Source organism: Callospermophilus lateralis, chromosome 9 (assembly GCF_048772815.1).
Source record: "Callospermophilus lateralis isolate mCalLat2 chromosome 9, mCalLat2.hap1, whole genome shotgun sequence".
Taxonomy (NCBI): Eukaryota; Metazoa; Chordata; class Mammalia; order Rodentia; family Sciuridae; genus Callospermophilus; species Callospermophilus lateralis.
This window is the reverse complement of record NC_135313.1, coordinates 20,298,208-20,319,621: the sequence shown is the minus strand read 5'-3', so window position 1 is coordinate 20,319,621 and position 21,414 is coordinate 20,298,208. Positions and strand designations below refer to the sequence as shown.

At 40.0% G+C, this 21,414-nt stretch overlaps 1 protein-coding gene across 1 annotated transcript; it reads left to right on the top strand.

The window, feature by feature from the left end:
- Nucleotides 1–777: 777 nt before the first annotated feature.
- Nucleotides 778–4,250, top strand: Rpl37a (ribosomal protein L37a). The gene is made up of 4 exons (XM_076865805.1): nucleotides 778–859; nucleotides 1,202–1,330; nucleotides 1,668–1,750; nucleotides 3,513–4,250. Exons 1-4 carry the CDS (start codon nucleotides 857–859, stop codon nucleotides 3,574–3,576), a joined length of 279 nt encoding a protein of 92 aa, XP_076721920.1. The 5' UTR covers nucleotides 778–856; the 3' UTR covers nucleotides 3,577–4,250.
- The last annotated feature ends 17,164 nt before the right edge of the window (nucleotides 4,251–21,414 follow it).

Below are 21,414 nucleotides of genomic sequence, written 5' to 3'. Positions count from 1 at the left end.
TAGTAGATGTTATAATTATCCAGATTTTACAGCTGAGGAAAACAATATGCAGAAAAATAAAACAACTTGTCAGGGTTGGTAAGTAGTAGAGCCCCCGCTTTGAAGCTGGACAGTCTGATTCCAAAGCCTATGTTCCTAAACATTACATGACACCTTCTCTCTTTATCTTAATAACGTATCCAACTTTTCCCAGAAAACTTCAAGCTCTTTCTCCTTCTGCTCCAGAGCTCTCATGAGTGAAATTTCATAACTCATTAATGGGACTATGGGATTCTAGCAGTGGGAATGCAACTTGCTCTGGGACAGAAGCCTTGGATTCTACTCAGGATTAGTGCCAGCATCTTGCACAGGAGCTTATGATTTTAAAACGCATAAGGTAGTAGGGAAAGCCATGAGATTTGGAGTCACAAACCTAAGATTTAAGCACCACTTCTTTAATTCAAGTGCACTGAACAAGTCACTTAAAACCTGACCTCCTTGCGCAGAGAATGGAGCCGGGAATATATGTGAATTAATGTGAACGTAATTCAGCTCGACGTTTGTCGTTTCAGCTAGTGAGTCTCGATAAACCTGGTGGAGAGACTCTAGCCACCCTAAACATTCCAGGAGAGACAGCAAGGAGGATTTTTCTAGGAGAATAACTGCAAGGAAACCTCCAGACCATAGAGCTCAGTTCCTAGAGAGGCCTATCGTCACTTCCGCAAGGAGGATTTTCTAGGAGAATAACTGCAAGGAAACCTCCAGACCATAGAGCTCAGTTCCTAGAGAGGCCTATCGTCACTTCCGCTCGCCCCTCTAAATTGCGCCTGCGCACAACATCTCTTCCTCTTCGGTCTCGGGCCTAAGTCGCAGCGACATGGTGAGTGTGATAGTTCTTACAGCGTAAGTGTTTATCCGTCTGCATCTGTCCTCTCGCTTTTTCTCGGCGCCCGCCTCTGCCCGCGAGCCCTTTCCCGAGCCCTTTCCAGTCTTTATGCCCTCGCCTTTTCTGGAGACTTGACTCTGGGACACGCCGAGGCGGCGGGGCAGGGACAGCTTGCCCAGCCTCTCGGAGTTTTGGGCGCGTCCCGGACCCCTGTTTCACCGGGTTTAATTTTTTAAAAACTAGGTCACAGAGGAGGGGCTGAGGGGTGGCAGAGATGTGAGACCTGGGTCTCAATTCTAAATGTCATTGGTCTGTCCTTTTCCTCGATCTCAACAGGCTAAACGCACTAAGAAAGTCGGAATCGTCGGTAAATATGGGACCCGCTACGGCGCCTCCCTCCGGAAAATGGTGAAGAAAATCGAAATCAGCCAGCACGCCAAGTACACATGTTCCTTCTGTGGCAAAGTAAGGTGATCTGGGGAGGGGACAGGCTTCCTCTCCAAGGGGGCTTATAAACAGTGCTGGTGAGCACTAGGGATTGCTCATACAGTCGGTTAACATTTGTGAAATGAGAGCATGGTGGTACCCTTAGGTTTTGGGAAATGGTCTTCATTTAAACAAAATTACTGAGGAACTGAAGGATAAAAAGGAAAGTCCGCATCCAATAGCATCCTTTTAACAAATATTTGGCCATTTACTAGGTGCTTAAGTTGGTTTTCTTGTGTACAAATTAAGCTCCTGGAAGCTGGCAAGATAAAAAGGTTTTTGTTTGATTCATAGTGAGAAATTGATTCTTTTGCAGACCAAGATGAAGAGACGGGCTGTGGGGATCTGGCACTGTGGTTCCTGCATGAAAACAGTGGCTGGTGGTGCCTGGACCTACAAGTGAGTCCTTTTTTGTTTTTTGGTTTTTTTGTTATTTAAAAGTCTGGGGGAACAGCATAGGCCTCTTTTGCACCTGATGGGTTAGGAGAGTAAAGATGCTTTAAAGTAAAGATGCCCTCCCCCAGAATTCTTTAGTGTCATGGTTTACTTTCCGATCAAAGAATAGAAATAAAACTATTGAAATAAAATTTTATGAGATGCTTTGAAATCCTGTAAACTGGGGTCATTGTTAGTGTTGCAGGTCCCTTGCTGATACCTTGAGTCTATACAGAACCTTGGCTTGCACTGAAGTTGTTTTTGTAAAGATATTTTTTAAGAGGTCAGTTGGTTGCCATATGGACCTTCATACCTCTGTTGTTGTTGTTGTTTGGATTTATTTACCACTGTGACCCTACAGGGCCAGGTAATACTATTAGGGGGGAAAATATATATATATACTTTTTTGTTGTTGTTGTTCTGGTATTGCTTGTTTTGACTCTTAAGTGTATCCATTTCCAGAAATTAAAGCTGTCCTTAAAGGCTTCTAGAAGTGGAGTTGTTTGTTGACTCTGAATTCTGAGAGCCTGACTTTTTACTCAAGCCAGTGTATGGATCTGTGCTGTCCGCAGCAAACTAGCCATATACAATATGATGTATATGTATTTTTAAGTTAATTTTGCCCTTCAACTGAAATAGTGGAAAACTGAAATAGTTGAAATGTTAATATGAATGTGTATTTAAGCATCTCGTTTTAATTTGTGGTGACAACAGTAAAATGATGTCAAGAGTACTTAGCCCCGATAGTAAAGTGAATAGTTTTGTGACTTTTCCTGAATTTTGTTCTAAATATTTGTGGTCACTTTTTTGTTCGATTTTTTTTGTTGTTGTTGGTTTTGGGGGAAGGTACCAGGGATTGAGCCCAGGGGTGCTTAACCACTGAGCCACATCCCCATTCCTTTTTTTTTTTATGTGGTGCTGAGGATCAAATCCTGGTCCCGCCCGTGCTAGAGGAGCGCTCTACCACTGAGCCACAACCCCAGCCCATTCCTTTTTGAGACAAGGTCTCACTAAGTTGCTTAGCATCTTGCTAAATTGTTCAGGCTAGCCTCAAAATGGCAGTGCTCTTGCCTAAGCCTCTTGAGTCTCTGGGATTACAAGTTTGTGCTACCTCGCTCAACTCTATAGTCATTTTAATATCTCAAAGAATTATTTGATCTTTATATGCCTATAGTCCCTGCTACTTGGGAAGCTGAGGCAGTAAGATGTAAGTTTGAGGCCAGCCTCAGCAACCTGTCTCAAAAAGGCCAGAGTTACAGGGTGTTAATGTGGCTTAGTGGTAACAGTGATATAATGTAGCCTAAGTATGTGCTAAGCTGTGGATTCAGTCACCGGTAACAATCCCCCCTACCCCCCCCAAAAACCTATCTAATTGTATTGGCTTGAAACTTTATTTATTTCTTCTATTTATTCCCATTTGATGAATTTAGGCAAGCTATTCCTCTCCTTTTTTAAAAAAATACTGTTTAAGAGATTAGTTATATGCAGTTGCCTTCTAATTCTGTAAGAGCCTAAAGGTGTGGTTCTTAAAAGATGCCGTAGTATAGTTTTTGTGAGCCTCTGATTTCTGAATAATAGTTTTAATATTAGTTAAATCTTTGGGTTAACTGCAAGTAGTCTTTTTCCAGAAGTTAAAGTCTTTAGGATTTTCCTGTAACAATGAGGTAGCTTTATTTGACATTTTATACTCTGTTTAATTTATTGGAAACTGAATTTTTCTTCACAGCACCACTTCTGCCGTCACAGTCAAGTCTGCAATCAGAAGGCTGAAGGAATTGAAAGACCAGTAGAAAGTTCTACCATATAGCAAAATTGTGGTTTGTTTGTTAATTGTATTAACTGGATGTTCTGATATGAATTGCATTACTATTGCCCTTTCAAAAGATTTGTAAATTGAAGCCCTTCTAATTTGAATTGGAAAATTTTGCTAGATGGGTTATTGTAATTCAGGTCTTTTTTCTTCAGTAGTCAGATGATAATGGCACGAAACTAAGTCTTATGGCTTAGTATATACTCAGCTTTTTTTTGTTTTTTTAAAACTGTTCGACTACTCCGAGATACATTGATATTGTACAAAATTTGTTTTAAAGGTAAAAGATGCTAAAATACACAAAGGATATACATAAATTGCCTCTTTTGGTGTTTCATTTGAGTGCACATGAACATGTGAAACAATTATATAACAAATTTTGAATGTGTCTGCCATCCTTTTGTTTAGTTTTCACACAAGGGTTCATAGATTGAATTCAATTTCATATAGATGGTATCAAAAGAGTATAAGTTCCTTGGAGGAGTTTACTAGTTATGATTAGTTCTGGTGGTTATTATCTCTTTCTCAGCATGTCTAAGCAGCCATCTGTGGTAGGGACTCCAAAATCAGTAATTCTTCATGAATGTGAAGGTTATAAAACATGGATTTCCTTAACTGTTAGAATAAAGACCTTTGTGACTTTTCTTGAATGAACCCCTTTCTGGTAAATCTTTCTTTTGCCCTTTAGTCCTGTCCCCTCCCCCCCATCGCTGCCCCAAATAGCTTCACCTACTCCAGAGCTGGTTCTGGCACAAATATCACCTCAGGGCAGTGCTTCTTGACTGGGTCGACCTCTTCTAAACTCATAAAAATAATGGGTTAGATTTTTTGTTTAGGTTATTGTTTCAACAGGATTTAGCTGATTGTAGTGTACCCAGTACCAAGCATAATTCCTTGCACTTGGTCTGCTTAAGTAATGAATAAATGTGGTCTTTTTTTTTTTTTTTTTTTAAACGAGATTTTGTACTCTACTGATTTTTGTCCTGTGAAGTATCATTTGGTATTGTGGGTCAGTGATTGGTGGTACCATGAGGGACAAATTAGACTATTTCATAGTGTTTGATCCAGGTCTTCATAGGAATTTCCAAGGAGTGGCTACAATTTCTAGTCAGCATTGAGAGTTGAATTAACTTTAGTTGCCCTGAAGTGTACCATGTAGCCACACTGCCTAGCTAGTTGGGCATTCTGGGTTAAATTAACTATTGCAGTTTGCTGTAAAATGCCTTGTAGAATAGAGTATTAGGGGGTTTGGAATCATGGTTGAATTGAAGTCTTCTGTGTTAGCTTGCTAGGAATTAGCCTGAGTCACTAAGAGTACTGTTTTGTTCAATCCAACAACTTGACAGATACATAATGTCCCATTTACATGTAAGAAAGTTAAGTAGTTTATGAATACCTTTTGGGGGGGGCGGTGAATCTACATACTTCTGGCATCAGCTGAAAGTGAACATAGTGAACATAGTGGTGAAGCACAGTTCTCCCAGTGGGAAGAATTTTAAAAGGATCTGTTTTGCAAAAATTTTAAAAGGATCTGTTTTGCAAAAATGATTTGAGGTGAAGCTTTATACTGACTCTTAGGCAGTGGCTAATGGTTTGGCCAACAAACAGGTCAGAATTTCAAGAACAAGAAGGAAAAACAAGGCTAATTCAAGGTTCTAAATAGAACTATGGACATTACTCTCATTGATGAAATAATTCATTCTGAGAACATCAGCTATTTTCCCCACCCACCAACTTGTTGCTTGTTCAAAAAGCCCATGAACAAAACAGTCGTGGTACAAGAGATGGAACCTGTATATGAGCTCTAAAACATAGACCTCTCCTCACAGAGGCAGAGCTGCTATACCATTCACAAAGGATACCATCTAGCCAAGTTATTACATTGGACATCTGCCATCATTGCAAAGAGCAACATTATGTTAAGGACAGGCATTGAGCTGGGCAGGTAGCTCAGCGGGATAGTACCTGCTTAGCATGTCAAGGTCCAAGGTTCAATCAGCACTACCTACCCACTAAAGTAAATAATCTGTGTATGAGCTGTACACAGGTATGGATTTGTCTTTCATACATACAATATGTCTGCAGGTGCTTTATCTGTCATTGTGGTATCCTATGCAGTATAGTCTGACAGTATGGAATAAAGTCATTTGGTTACGAGAGACAGCATGCTTTAGGATATTGGCTTGCTCTGAAAACTTGGGTATACACTACCTGGAGTAAATTTACCGAGCATAAGGTAACTGTCCTACAAGATGTCTGTAATTCAGTCTACCAGTATATGGTGCCATCTTCCCAATAGCCAGGATGGATGTGTCAAGAAATCAGATGGGATATGAGACTGTACCCACTGAGGATTAGGCCAGTTGTCTCTCTGAAGGAATTTTTTATTTTCTATTTAGCTTGCAACCTTGAATTTAATGAGCTCAGATGTTCTGGTGCTTACTGCCTATTATTTTCTTAGGACCATATTTTTGACTGGATTTAAAAAGTCAATATGTTGATTATTTGGGGCTTTGTATACCACTGAACCAACAGGCAGGAAAAATGGTCTTCTACTTACATTGTCTTTTGGTGGGGGTGGTACTAGGGATTGAACTCTGGGGCACTAGACCACTGACATCCCCAGCCCTATTTTGTATTTTATTTAGAGACAGGGTCTCACTGGATTGCTTAGCACCTTGTTTTTTTGCTTCGACTGGCTTTGAACTTTTGCTGGGATTATAGGAATGTGCCACCACACCCAGCTAGATTATCTTTACAACAGTTTTGTGGTAAATTTCTAGGAGATTTCTCTCCTATATATGATCTGTAAGGATGGACTCCCTTGTCCTTGCATTCTAGGTAGGTTCAAAAAGTGAGAAGTACCAGCAGAATATCCAAAAGTGGAGTCATAATTATTTTTCCTGCTTCTCCTTGCTTTAAAGAGAGACTTCTATTAGGTTGGATATAGCTCAATTAGTACAGTGCTTGCCTCATATACACAAGGCTTGGGTTCAATCCCTAGTACCACCAAAAAAAAAAAAAAAAAAAAAAAAAAAGATTTCTATTAAAGGCCATAGTTCCCATTAGGTGGTCTTTGCTCTATTACAACAACTACTGAGATTTATTCCTTTAGGCCTCAGTGTGTTAATGACTCTTGTTACTTGCTGTGGAAAACTTCATCAGTCCACTGTAGGTTTCTTATTTTTTTTTTTTTCCTTTTGGGGATTGAACCCACTGAGCCACTATTTTTTTATTTGTTTAATTTTGAGACAGGGTCTGGCAATAACAGTACTTTCCTTTGGCTATGAAAAGATGATCACATGACACAAGCAGATAAAAGTGATGAAACAAAGTATTTCTTCTAGGCATTTGTAAATTGAGCAGTCATAACAGGGAGTGGCTATCTGAGATGGAGCCCTTCCTTTAGTGAAAGTATATTAAGTAAAAGACCATGGATTGCTGTCTAGGAGATTCTCTGAAGTTACCCTGATTCTTGCCTGGATATTATCTCTTTTATTTTTTGTGAGCGACCCAGTGTGAAGTCAGACTCCCAAGGGCTGCATCCTAGAAGTAGGAGTGAACAAGAAGTAAATGCCCTCATAGAGACGTAAGATGACTCCAAATAATCTTAATCCATGATTGAATTTAGTTAGTCTAGCTAATTCTTAATAGTGCTCTAGCTGCCTAAAGGAAGCAAATGCAAATCCTCTCTGAAAATAAAATACTTTAAATTCCAGTTTGTAATAATTTTTTATATATCATGTCTGTACTTTAGTGAAAATAACTAGGCATTCAAGAGGACAAGACAATTAATAGACAATTGAAACAGACTAGCAGGGTGTCCAAATAAGTTATCAAATATAGACTTAAAAATAAATGCTTCATATAGACAAATATTAAGAGACTGAGAATTTCATTACAAGAAATTAAATTTGTTTTAAGAGTCTTTTAAAAATGTACTTATTTGTAGGATACATTGATAATTTGATACAAATATGCAATATATATGATCAAATTAGGGTCATTAGCGTTTTCCTCAAATATTTATCATTTCTTTGTGTGTTGAGAACCTCAAAACTCGTCCGATTCTTTATTAAATATGTAGTTCTTGTAAACTGTTGTTACTCTACTGGGCTATAGAACACTGATACTTATCTAAAAAAATGATCTTGAATTAAGTGATTTAATGACTAAAATAGAGTTCCATGGGTGGATCCAGCAGCAGAGTAGATGCAGCCTAAGAGAATTTATTCGAAAGGTAGGTCAAAACAAATCTAGGTTGGCCACAGTGGTGCACACCTATAATCCCAGCTACTTAAGAGACTGAAACAGGATGATCACAAGTTCAAAGCCAGCTTGGGCAACTTAGCCCAAGACCCTTAAAAAAGACCCAAGAGTCCTTAAAAAAAGGACTGGGGATATGTAGCTCAATGGTAAAGTACCCCTGGGTTTGAAGGCTAGCACCAACCCCCTATCCCCCCCCCCCAAAAAAAAAAATAAATCCAGAAGCACAAAAACAATGGAAATAAACAAGTAAGTGTAGGAGGCATATAGGAGCTACAGGAATAAGTTCTAACAAGTAATTGGAGTTAAAGGTGGAGAGAGGTGAGATAATAATGGCCTAGAATTTTACAAAACCAATGAGAGATCAAGCCACAGATTCAAGAAATCCTTGTAGACCTTACCTAAAATAAGCACACATGCACACACAAATTATGCCAAAGAATGTCATAGTATTATTGAATACTAAAAAGAAATAGCCTTTATAAAAGCAGCCGATAAAGGAAGAGCACTATGCTGGATGCAGTGGCACATCTGCAATCCCAGTGATTCTGGAGGCTGAGGCAGAAAGATTGCAATTTGGTGGCTAGCCTCAGCAACTTCATCCTAAGCAATTCAGTGAGACCCTATCTCAAAATTAAAAGGGCTAGGGATATTGCTTAGTGGTTAAGCACCCCTGGGTTCCATCTGCAGTGCTAAAAAAGAAAAGAAAAAGCACCAAGACAGTTGACTTCTTAATGATGATGGAATCTGGAATCCAGAAGACAATGGTTTTTACCTCCAGAGTGCTTCAGATTCTATATTCAGTGATCTTATCATATGAAATATAGTTTTCAACAACAAAATACTGAGTTTATCACTAATACACCCACACATGCCACAGAAAGTAATCCATGAAAGACACTGGAAAATATAAGTAGGAATGAAAGTCAACAGAAAGGGGAAATATGTAAGTAAATACAAGTTAATATTGACTATTTGAATAATAGCAATAACTTTGGGAGCAATATTAAAAGTAGAAAAACAACAGCCTATAGATAATGAAAGGGTAAATAGTGTTAAAATGTTTTGAAGTTCTGTATTCAGGAAGAGGTCAAACTACAAAGCAAATATGTTGTAATCTCTGGTAATTATTAATAACAATATATAACTCAATTTATAATGTATAACAATACATCAGAAATAGTATTATAAAGCAATCAGAAGAGAAAAAAGAATGATTGGACAGGTAATACATCAATGGTGGATTAAACATACCTATACACACTTGTATATGTAGTATATTAATGTGTCAATAGCATTACATATAAATAGACAAATATCTCAAAAGATAGATTGACTTATATACCCAATGTATAAGGTTTAAGGACCTAAAGTATAAGGAATTAGATATAAATGAAATATAGATATATCAAAATCATAGCTACAGAAAGGTTAAAAGTAAAATAATGGGGGCTGGGGATGTGACTCAAGCGGTAGCACGCTCGCCTGGCATGCGTGCGGCCCGGGTTCAAACCTCAGCACCACATACAAAAAGATATTGTGTCCGCCGAAAACTAAAAAATAAATATTAAAAAAAAAACTCTCTCAAAAATTAAAAAAATATGCCACATGCAACACTTAATTTATAAAAGGCTATAGGAATACCTGAAAAAAAAAGGATTTTAAAGAAAAAATGTATATATCACTAGACATAAAGAGGGGACATTTATATAAACATACAAAAATTGTGTATGTGATTTTTCACCATCTCTGGACCATTGAAGTTGATGTGAAACACTAGATAAGTAGGAACTCATGGCTTTAAAAATGTTTTTGAGGAGTAAAGAATAATTAAAGAACTTAGAGAAACACTCAGAAATCAAGGAGAACTGATAAATTCTCCAAGGCCAATGCTAAAGAACAAGACAACCCAGCAAACTGTGGTCATTATAAGTCACAATATGTAAATCAGTCAATTTCTAAATAATATATGAAGTAAACACTTAAAATATCAAGAAAGACTCAGCTCAAGAAGTAGCAGTAATAGATGTTAAAAAAATTATGCTGAACTAGAAACAACCAACCTCTTGATCTGAGAATTGACACTCAATTTTGTTCCCTGACTTGATATTAAACATTGAGGTACATTTTAAAAATGTCAGCAGGGGAAAGCAATAATTATTATATGTATATCATTATATTTACACTTTGTTTTGTCTACTGATTTTGAATAATTCCTTTATAACTTGTCATAGTGCAGTCCACAGTTCTAATTTTGAAGATTTATTATAGTGTAGTTTGGCCTTGGAATCTAATGAATTTACATAAATTTTTTGGGAACCTAATCTGTAAATCAGGAAGATACTTATCTGCAGAGATTACTCATTCCTTGAACAAATCAGACAAACTTGTCAGCATGTATTGGCTGCAAACATCATATGTAACACTAGAGGGTGGTACTACATAAACAAAAGAAAGGAACACAGCCTGCTGAGAATTAAGTGGAAGGTTTAAAGGATTCATCTCAAGGACATATACGAAAGGTTAAAAGCATGTGTAAAATTACAGTTTAGTAAATTCATAGTTTCTTTTAAATTCCTATAATGTTATAATGTGGTCAAGCTAACTAAGGTAAAGAAAAAAGGAGACTAAAGAAAGACTTCTGGGACAAGTTTTCCACAGATGAATAATTAAGATGAATTAGGGCATATTTTCTAGGATCAGCTAGGTAGAAGAGAAAAATGCTAACAGTGTTTTCATTTTGTTGATAATGTTAAAAATTACTTTTATAAATTGTATAAAAAAACTCTTCTGCATTGATAATGATAATTTATCATTAAAAGATATATTATTGAATGAGATTTTGTTTGTCAAGTGTTTCTCAAACTGTGCAGGTCTCTGACCACATTGTTAGGTTTGTCAAAGTTTTTTTTTCCCCTCTTTAATAAAGATCGGTACAGGAGGAAAGTTAAGCACCCTGTCATAAACACTGGACTTTGTAATTGAGTAACTAGAGCAATGAAGATATGAACCAATGGGGGAAGCTAAGTAAGAACCTGGCACTCAAAAATAGGTCAAAAGGTTATCCTCATGCAAGGAGGCACCCTAAAGGCACTACTTGTTGACAGAACCAATGGGATGCATGACTTGGAAGGAAGTCAGGAGGAGAGAAGGGCCTTTTTTGGTAAGTGGGAGCTCAGTGTGGATAATGGTGTAATTTGTTAAGGTTGAAGACCAGTATTATAAGGTGACAGGTTTCTCCTTTACTTTCCAGATGTTCTTTCTTCTCTAAGCTTTTTGTACTTTTCCTCCTCCTTCCAAAAACTATCCTTTTAACTCATTAACTCAAGGCTCTTTTTGTCATATCCTTTCCTGTTTTAGTCTCTAAGACATGATTAACTTTGGGAAGCCTTCAGGAATACCTAATGTATCAGCAGTACCTAGGGTATGCCCCTTGCTGTGAGCTGTTTTCTATGAACTCTATAAATTTGTTTATTCTTCATAATGGCTCCACACTGAGTAACTGAAGGACTGTATTTTACAAGCTCTTTGTGGCTTGACTCCTGCTTATCTCACCAACACCATCTATTGTCACATCCTGTTTCTACTTTAAGCACCAGCCATACTGTGCTCGAACACTCTGTGCTTTAATATTATGGCTAATGTTTATAGTGTTCTTTTCTGTTGCCAAGTCTCCTTTCCTCCTGCATTGTCTCCCCTTCTCCCAACACCAAATGCATGAGATTAATGTGATAATTTTCACCTTTTACAGATGACAAAAAAGAATATTAGAGAAGTTTAAATGTTATGGACCCAGAAGTTATATTATCTAATTCCATTTCTGTCATTTACTAGCTTGAAACATTCACAGAATGTTTATTTTCCTTTTACAGATAAGGAAACTGAGATACAGAATGCACGTGGTTTTGATAACAGAAGGGCCAATTCAGATGGGGGCCAAAGGCATAAAATTAGAGAAAAATAACAGAATGGAAAGAGATAATGTTAACAAATTACAAATAGCATTCCACTGATTAACCCAGGGCGTATGCTCACTCTGTGCCCCAAACTATGGAATATGGGTATCATGTTGTATATATGAAGAGAAATATAAGCAATGGACAGCAGAGGGAGCCCTTGACAAGTCTCACCCATCAAGGTAAGTGGATGAATTCAGAAGAATGAGAAAGTGACTTTTCCCTTGGTGATCCCCAGCTTATTTCTCCCCACTTTTGTCTTAATTCAGTGTTCACATATTTCCCTAGCAGGGCTGGCCCTGGCATGCTGGCAGTCATGTCTGTCCTCGCAATGCCCATTGATGTTGCCACTTTCTTTCTCTTCACAAGGCTAGACGAGCCAGGCCTAGGAACCGAAAGACTGTCCCAAGTTCCCTTACATGAATGGTAAGTAGTTGTGTCAGGATTCCACTTCTCAGGGCTGTGGGCTCCACAGTGCAGCCTTCCATGCCAGAGATCTGCTCTGTGGCCTCACCTCTTTTATGGTCCTGTATTCCCCTCTGTAGATGCAATTGGGGTTTAAAAGACAGTATCTCAGAGTCACACGGCAGGTTCATTTTGGAAGGACATTGTAGAAACACTGCTTTTACTCAGAGGAGTTACCCCATACTCAGCAGACGTGAGGGAAAAATGTGAAGGCTAGTAGCAATGGCAGTGTCCAGGGAGTGGACTTGGGGCAGGCTTTAAAATCCCCCATAATTTTCATTGATGCGCTCCCATCTTTTAAAAATGACTGATATTATCTGAGTTTTATGTCTAAAACTTTTCAAATACAGCTTTAAAATCCCTCCTTGGCTACTGCTCTCCATCCTTCCCTACCACTGGGTCAGCCTCCACTGGCAGCTCACAGCCTCCCTCCCATGAATGATGGTGGGGAAGGCTGTGCCATGCTTGAGGATCCCTAAAATGAAGGAGCTCAATCTCTGTATCCTTAGTTGCCACAAAATAAAGGCCCCTCTCTTTTTCTTTTTTCCTTTGGGACCCCCACTGTGTAGCTCGGCATGGGACCAAGTCTTCAGGGGGGCTCAGCAAAGACTTGGTGACAAGCTGATTGATGGATTCCCCGCCTCTGCCTGCCTTTTCGCCCACTCCTGCAGGCTCTGGCCCTAGTCCACTGTCAGGCTGCCCGAGGGGTCTGCTTTCCTTTGTTGAGTCAGCACCAATGAGTCAGGGCCAAGATCAGCTGGGGGCCTAGGGGAGGACTGCAGGAAATTGAGGCGGGAGTAGGAACTTAGTGGCATGGAGAGGAGCCTCTGATTGGAGGGCACAGGGCATAGAGCCTGGCTAAAAGGCTTTGGTGGTAAAGTGACCTCTCTAATCTATGGGTGTCATTGATCACTAGCTGTCAGTGGAACACTTTTTTGGAGAAAACACAAAAGGTTACTCAAATCATTTTGCTTAGATTCCTAAAAATCTCATCTTGTTCCTTCCCTGCTCCAATTCTACTCTCTTAGAGATGCCAAAATGGAACCAAATCTCTATGAACTCTGCTAATAGAAGACAAGAAGGAAGATAATTGGAATTCACAGATATTCAACAGCAATTCAGTCATGTCTCTTTTCCAGAATTGCTGAGGATCAAAACCAAGTAGCTGCTGGCATTTGGTGGCATCCTTCTGAACTTCCCCATCCACAGGTTGTACACATGGGGGCAGGAAGAGAATTGAGTATGACTGGGAGGTAAGCAGAGGGACAGAAGATAGGAAAGAGTAGCTTTTCCAGCAGCTCTTAGGGAGAGAGGGGATGGGAAGAGGTAAACCAATGGTGCAGGTCTTGCGAATAGTCCCACAAGACAGTTTTGCCAGTGTTGTCCCTAGAATCACAGACCACACTTCTCCAGTCATGTTGCAGGAGGCATAGTTATAGTTCATCTCATCCAGTGCCATCATGTTAAGAGGAGATGCAGGTCCTTGGAAGTGAAGTGATTTGCCCACAGTTAGACAACTGGATGATGTCAGAGCCTCAATACTGGGATCTGTCCATCATCAGAATACAAAACCAGTGTTGTTGGTGTGTGAGTTGCAGGGTCGGGGTTAAGAGTTCAGAGTTGCTTTGGCACAGGTTGAAGATGAGGGATTCATCATTGCCTAAGGACTGAGACCCAGAGTTCTTGGTTTGACAATTCTGTTCCTCTGAAGCAAACAGTCTCTTCTTAGGTCAGTTGGACTTTTGGATCTTCTCATTTGCAAAAGATGGGTCATTAAGATAGATCAAGGGCCACTGAGAGTGAAAATGTCCCCTCAAAAATATCTTGGGTTTCTGCCTAATTGAAGAAGGGGAGAGGCATGGAAGGACATGGGAGTTTTCTTGTTGCAGGGTCTAACTGGGCACAGGATGTGGGAAGTCTGGGTGTGTGCCACCACTGCTGTTCTGTGAACAGGACTTCTTTTCCTGAACCATTTTTTTTTTTTTTTTTTTTTTTGGTACCAGAGATTGAACTCACAGGCACTCAACCACTGAGCCACATCCCCAGCCCTTTCTTATATTTTATTTAAAGACAGGGTCTCACTGAATTGCTTAGAGCTCTCTAGTTGCTGAGACTGGCTTTGAACTCATGATCTTCTGGCCTCAGCCTCCCAAACTGCTGGGATTACAGGCCTGAGTCAGATCCTGGGCCATTCTTGCCTCTTGTTCCTTTCTCAGGGGCCTGAGAACTCCTGTTGTGAGAATTAGTAGGATAAAGTGAACAAAATGCCCTGTGAGGAGGGACTGTAGCCCTGACTCCAGAGCCACACGTTGAGGTTACACCCCCACACCCAGCCTCCACTTCTCTAGTAAGTGGGTTTTTATACCCTTATAAAACCTCCTGGCAAGAGCAGAAAGGCTTTCTGCTTTGGTGGCACATTTCTCACAGTAAGACTATGACTTTGGAGAGGAATATAGTGGACTTCTGTCCTTAGCAGGGGGCAAAACCTCTTGGACAGGAGCAGTCACTCCTTTTCTCTGAGATCTTCTTCCAAGTCATTCAGAGTACCACCCTGCAAAAGTAGGGTGGTTGTGAAGAAAAGTCTTGCTTTCAAAATTAAAGACATGGGGCAATTGTGACCATATGGCAATGCTGGAGATTCTTAGCATTTTCTAGGTAGACACGGTCTTAGACATGATCTGCTTCAGTGCAGAGGTCAAGAGGCCAGGCTTTGGCACCAGACCATTGGTTTCCTTCAAAAATTCTCAGAATCTTAGATCATTCTTTATATCCAATTATTTCTAGTGTCCCTAGGCAAAGTTTTCCAGCCTCTCCAGGCCTCTGTTTCCTGGTGTGTAAAATGAGGGTAATAATAATAATATCCACCTTAATGGGTTATTATAAGGATAAAATAGATAATTTTTCTAAAGTGTTTAGCCTGACATATAAGTATTCAATTAAAATTTAAAATATTTATCATTAGGTTACTATTCTTTTCATTGTTTAATGGATACTAAACTGAGACCCAAAAAGGGCATGCATTTCTGAATTTGGGAAAGTCACAAAATCAAACTACTTGTGTGTGAACACTTTTGTTGATTATAAATAAGGAACCAAGTGGGCATCTGGACCTGAGTCAGGAAAAGCCAGGTTATATCTCAGTAACAACCTCAAAATATCCATTTCTTACCCATACTTCGTATCTGTTGTGGGTTAGCTGTGGACTCTGCTATTATTATTGTCCCTGTTCCAGAACCCAGCAGATGAAACATATAACTGACCCTTAGGAAGTGACTCAGATCACTGCTGCCCATGTTTCATGACTAAAGAAAGCCATCTGTGAGTTCAATAGTGTGGGTTACCATGATAATCCTACAGGGAGGTGACCAGATACCATTCAAGAGTAATACAGTTTATGGGCAAAGATGATCTTAATGTGAGTGATCCTTTTACATGAACCAATCAAAAAACCTTTCCCAAGATGTCAAATTTAATATAAAGAACTAGAAGAGCCTTCCACAGCACTATAAGGAGTATCTATTGATGCCTATTGCTTGAAATGCTTTCTTGAATCCCCAAAGCATAATCAAAATCAAAATTTCTACTTGTTGAAAACCAATCTCACACAGTTACTATGGCTCACCTTAGGGTGGGAGAGTCCTTGTACTAGAACATCACAGAGTTTACTTTTGCTTTCCCATATCCTGGTGTCCCAGCTCACCTGTGCTATCCCATATCCTTTGAACTCTGCTAATCCATGGTCTAGATTTTGGGAACATAGAAAAGACACAACCCTGTAGGGAGGGGGTAGAACCTCCTTTTAGTAGAGGAAGACTAGCTGTGAAGTCCACAAATAGATATACAGTCTGGTGGCTGATTTTTGCAACCACACAGGAGGGTCACTTCATCTAGGCTGTGAATGTCAGAAAAGTTTGATCTGGGAAAATTAATGTTGCTGGAATTTCATTCTTAATAACTTAAGAAGGAACAGGAATTATGTAGCTGGTTGAAGTACCTGAGAACCAATTGAGGATGTCTAGCTCATCCTGTGATGATCATGAGCAAAGACACCAGCTAACCTTGTCCCAACAACTAGCAGACAAATAGCTAATGAGGGAGCAGAGGGGACTGGTTTGGAGGTTGGGCTCAAACTACACTACCTGGGTTTCCTGATTCTGACTGTCCCCTAGCTATGTGACTCCAAGAATATATTTAGTTTCCCCCGCCCTCAATTTCCCTATCTGAAAATGGAGCAAATAACAGTCTTCATCTCACGAGCTGAGTAGAGATGAGATGAGGGGAGTGCTCTACAAAATACTGAGCAAAGACAGAGGCCTATGCATGTTAGCTGGTATTTTTATCATTATTATATTTGATTGCATGAACTAGCAAAGGACCTTGCTTTCTTGGTACCCACAGGGCCTGCGCTAGATGGGCCTGATAGGCACAGGCTGGGCATTGAGCAAGACAGGAATTAATTAAGTGGATAAGCGGATGCAATCAATGAATAATGCATTGACCTTGTACATACCATGGACGGGTAAGTGCACATCTGATTGGGTGGCTCTGTTCCCTGTGAACTCTCTGAGATGTAAGATTAGGGGTGGTCACACAGCAGTAATGTGCTGCCACATCCTGTAAAACAGAATCAGAGTCTTTGTTTGCCTTGCAATCCTCCTTTGGGTCCCTAGAGGGAAAGAGAAGGCGTGACTATGACTGCAAGCTTTTCATACTGGCCATCTGGACACTTTCAGCCTTGGTTTACCTTCATCTGTATGTATACTCCCACCTCTGACCCCCACTCCAGCGTGCTTCCCCCATACTACCCATCGCAAATGAGAATGAAAATGAGGCTCAGGAAGGTGGCCGGGCTGTGTTCTTGGAACAGAGGCTGGGCAGGCATCAGTCTGCACTCTCTGGTTTACAGTCTCAATTTCTCCCTACTCATGCCTGGGTCAGCTTGTAAGGAGTGCCTCTTCCCCATTTGTTTTACTTACTAGTGATTCTGGAAACGTTGGAAAGAGGTTATATTTAGAGTGATTTTAGAGTTGCTAGAAGGGCTGATGAGAGGTGCTGAAAGAGGGAGGGACAGCCCCTTTCCTTGTGGGTTATTTGGAATGGGGAGGGCTCCTGTCATCTCCGTGAAGGACCAAAATCTGTGTTGAAGTGGGTGGGTAGGAGGCCATCTCTTTGACAGTGTGTGTGTGTGTGTGTGTGTGTGTGTGTGTGTGTTTGTGTAGGGTCTATACATCAGAAAACATCTGATATTTTCAGAGGGTACCTTGGTTTGGAAGGTGGTGGGTATGGATTCCTTCTCTGTTATCATTGGCTATAGTGCCTGTTATATATGAGCTTTGGGGGGCTTTCTAAAAAAAAAAAAAGTCCTAAAAAAAAAAAAAAAGATACTCAAAGAATGCTGCAAGATCAAAATTAAGGTATGTTGAATTAAAACTTCTCCTTATGTCTTCTTTATTATTAAACTTTATATTTAAAATTTTCCGATGTAAAGTTTCAGCTAAGGTTGTTGTATTTTGCAGGAATCCCAAAGAACATGTAATAAACATCCAGGGATTATAAGTGACCACAAATTTATTATTGTTTTTACTGAGATGGGGTCTCACTGTGCTGTACATGCTGGCCTTAAACTCCTGGGCTTAGGCGATGCTCCTGCCTCAGGCTTCTGAGTAGAAACCAAGACTATAGGCATTTGCCACAGTGCCCAGCTAGACTGATGTTCAAACTTGAAAAGCAAAACTTGCTTTTGAGTTTGCATGGACAAAATTATTTATTTTGATGTGTTGGATTGGTATACAGCTTTCCCCAAAACAAGTATCCAGTTGGCCTTGCAAACAGCCCTTACCAGCAGCTTGGCTTCCTCACATGTTTTTTGTTCAGTGAGGGAGCTGAGCTTGAAATCCAGTTTCTTCTTTACCTCACAACCTGTGAATAGTTTTATTTTTTCTATTCTTTCTTTTTTTTTTTTTTTTTGAGATGGGGTCTCCCTTGTCAAAAGCAGACACCAAATGAGACATTGCTGACTTTGATCTGTTTTTGTAAGGACAGGATTTCAATATGTTGCCCAGGCTGGCCTGGAGCTCCTGGGCTCAAGTCATCCTCCTGACTCATCCTCCTGAGTAGATAGGGCTATAGGTGCACCACTGCTCCTGACCCCTGTTTTTCCTTCTTTTATCAGTGTATTTTTCAGCCCATAAGGTTGGACAGATGCCATTATGTTTGTATGTGAGCATTATGGATTGAATGTTTGCACCCCCATTCATACATTGGGGCCCTAACTCCTGCTCTATCTGTGTTTGGAGATAGTGAAAATGTGGTGAAGACTAAATGTGCTCATAGTAATGGGCCCTAACATGTTAGGGCTTGTGCCTGGTGAAGGAAGGTAGATACACTGGAGATCTCTCTCTGCCATGTGAGGACACCATGAGAAGGTAATGGTTTGTAAGCCAGGAAGAATATTCTCCCCAAGAACAGAATTAGCCCATGTTTTCAGTCAAGGTTCTCCAGAGAGACAGAACCAGGAGGAGATAGATAGGTAATAGCTAGCTAGATTAGTAAGAATGGATTTGTTAGAGAAATTGGCTGTTGTGATTTGGGAGCCTGAAAGTCCCACACAGGCTGTCTGCGACCATGGGATACTAGTAGCCGAGTTCAGGCACAGGACTGAGAACCAGGGAAGCTCGGTGTAACTCTCAGTCCAAGACCAAAAGCCTGAGAACCTGGGAGTTCATATGTAAGTCATAGAGTCTAAAGGTCCTAGAGCATGGAGTTCTGATGTCCAAGGGCAGGAGAAGATGGGTATCCGGTTTTCAGGACAGAGAAAGAGAAGAAAAGAGAGAGGGAGGATATTGCCATCCCTCTTGTCTTTTTTGTTCATCTGGGCCCCCAGCCCACTGGGTGATGACCATTCATATTGTTTCCCATTCGGTTCACCAACTCGTATGCCAGTCTCCTCTCATACCCTTACTGACAACACAGAGATGATGCTTTACCAGTTCTCCAAGTACTCCCTAATCCAGTCAAGTTGACACTAAAATTAACCACCACAGCCAGCACCTTAATTTTGTGCTTCTAAAGCCTCCAATTGTGAGAAATTTTTGTTGTTCAGGCCAAAAATACTAATCTGTGGTATTTTGTTCTGGCAGCCTGAGCTGAGTACTACAGTAAGTACATCTGAAGGTTAAATCAACAGAAATAGAAACACAGAATCATGCAGTAAAAGAGTATATGTATTTACAAATTTGGTAGAGGGTACCCACTTTTATTCCTACCAGCAACAATGTGTTCACCATCATGCAACATCAAACTGTATGGAAACTTATGGCTTTTTTTTTTCTATATCAGGGTGAAAGTGATCATTTAATATTATTAACCAAATTTTTAAAAATTGGGGTGTGGGGTATTGGGATTTGAACCCAGGGGTGCTTAACCACTGAGTCACATCCCCAGTCCCTTTTATTTTTTTTAATCTTGAAACAGGGTCTACCTAAGTTACTGAGGCTGGCTATGAACATGCGATTCTTTTGCCTCATCCTCTTGAGTCACTGGGATTACAAGTTTGTACTACCATGCCCAGCTTAACCAAATTTATTTACCAAGGAAACATTCTATTGTTATTATAAATGAAAAACTAGCATATTTTTCATAAATGAAATGTAACTGTCAAAATAAAAGAACGTAAAACAAAAAATACTGTTATATTTGTCCTGGATGCTGTTGTCTACAGAATGGTCTGAGGCTGAGATCTGTTAAAGGAGAGGTAAAGAAGTCTGTGATTTTTTTTTTTTCTTCTTATGGTACCTGAGAATTGAACATGTTAGGTAAGCTCTCTACCCCTGAGTACAGCCCCAACCAGAATGAGGAAGCTGGAAGGGATATTAAAGAATAGGCCCAAACTTGCCAGGAGTGGTGGCGCATGCTGGTAATCCCATTGCCTGGGGAGGCTGAGGCAGGAGGATCTAGAGTTCAAAGCCAGCCTCAACAAAATTGAGGAACGGAGCAACTCAGAGACCCTGTCTCTGAATAAAATACAAAATAGGGCTGGGGATGTGGCTCAGTGGTTGAGTACCCCTAAGTTCAATCTCTGGTACCAAAAAAAAAAAAGAAGGCCCAAACTGAAGCTTCATGTTGATGCATCAGACATCATGGTTCTTATTCTGGTCCCAGATATGTGAGAGCTGCCACTGTGTAGCTGAGGCCTGAGTGGCTAAGTGTCCCTCATTTTAAATGCTCAGGACCAGAAGTGTTTCTGATTTCAGACTTTTGTATTTTATTTCTTTAATACTTGTGCATAATATATGGGGAAATTTTCTTGGGGATGGGGCCCAAGACTAAGCATGAAATTTATGTTTAATATGCATCTTAAATACATAGTCTAAAGGTCATTTTACACAAAATTTTTAGTGCATCTGTGCTTTGACTGTGACCTATCACATGAGGTCAGGTGTGCAATTTTCCCCTTGTGGCATCATGTCAGCACTCAACAAGTTTCAGATGTTGACTGGTTTGGGATTTAGGGATACTTAAACTATCTGGTATTAAGCGAGCATATACATGGTGTTCCATTACTAACATCTTACTTAACATAATGTATTTATTACAATTTATGAACCAGTACTGATACATGGCCATGTAATAAAGCCCATTGTTTATTCAGATTTCCTTAGTTTTTACCTAATGGCTTTTTTCTATTCATGGGTCCCAGCTGTTAGTAATTGTTACATATATACAATTGAGCAAAGTACAAATAACTGGATTTCTGCCCTGGAAAAAAGCTAGTGAAACATGTTTCTCCAAAGAACTACAGGTTATTTTTCTGGCATCAGTTTTTTTGTTGTGGTTTTTGCATGACTGTGGCATCCAGGATGCATTAAATTGAGGTGTCATGACTCCTCAGACTTTTCTCAGCCATGACACTTTCTTAGACTTTCCTTGTTTTGATGATTCTCGAGACCCAGAGGAAGAACTAGTTCAGTTTCTTCTACTCAACACAGGCCACTTCTGTGATGCGGGTGTGTGAAGACTGCTCCCTGCCAGCAAGAAAGCCACTGAGTCTGCAGCAGACACCAGCTGCTGTCCTCTAATTCACTTCTGTTCTGACACTCTTCCTGGAAGTAGCATCAGATCCCACAGGTTGA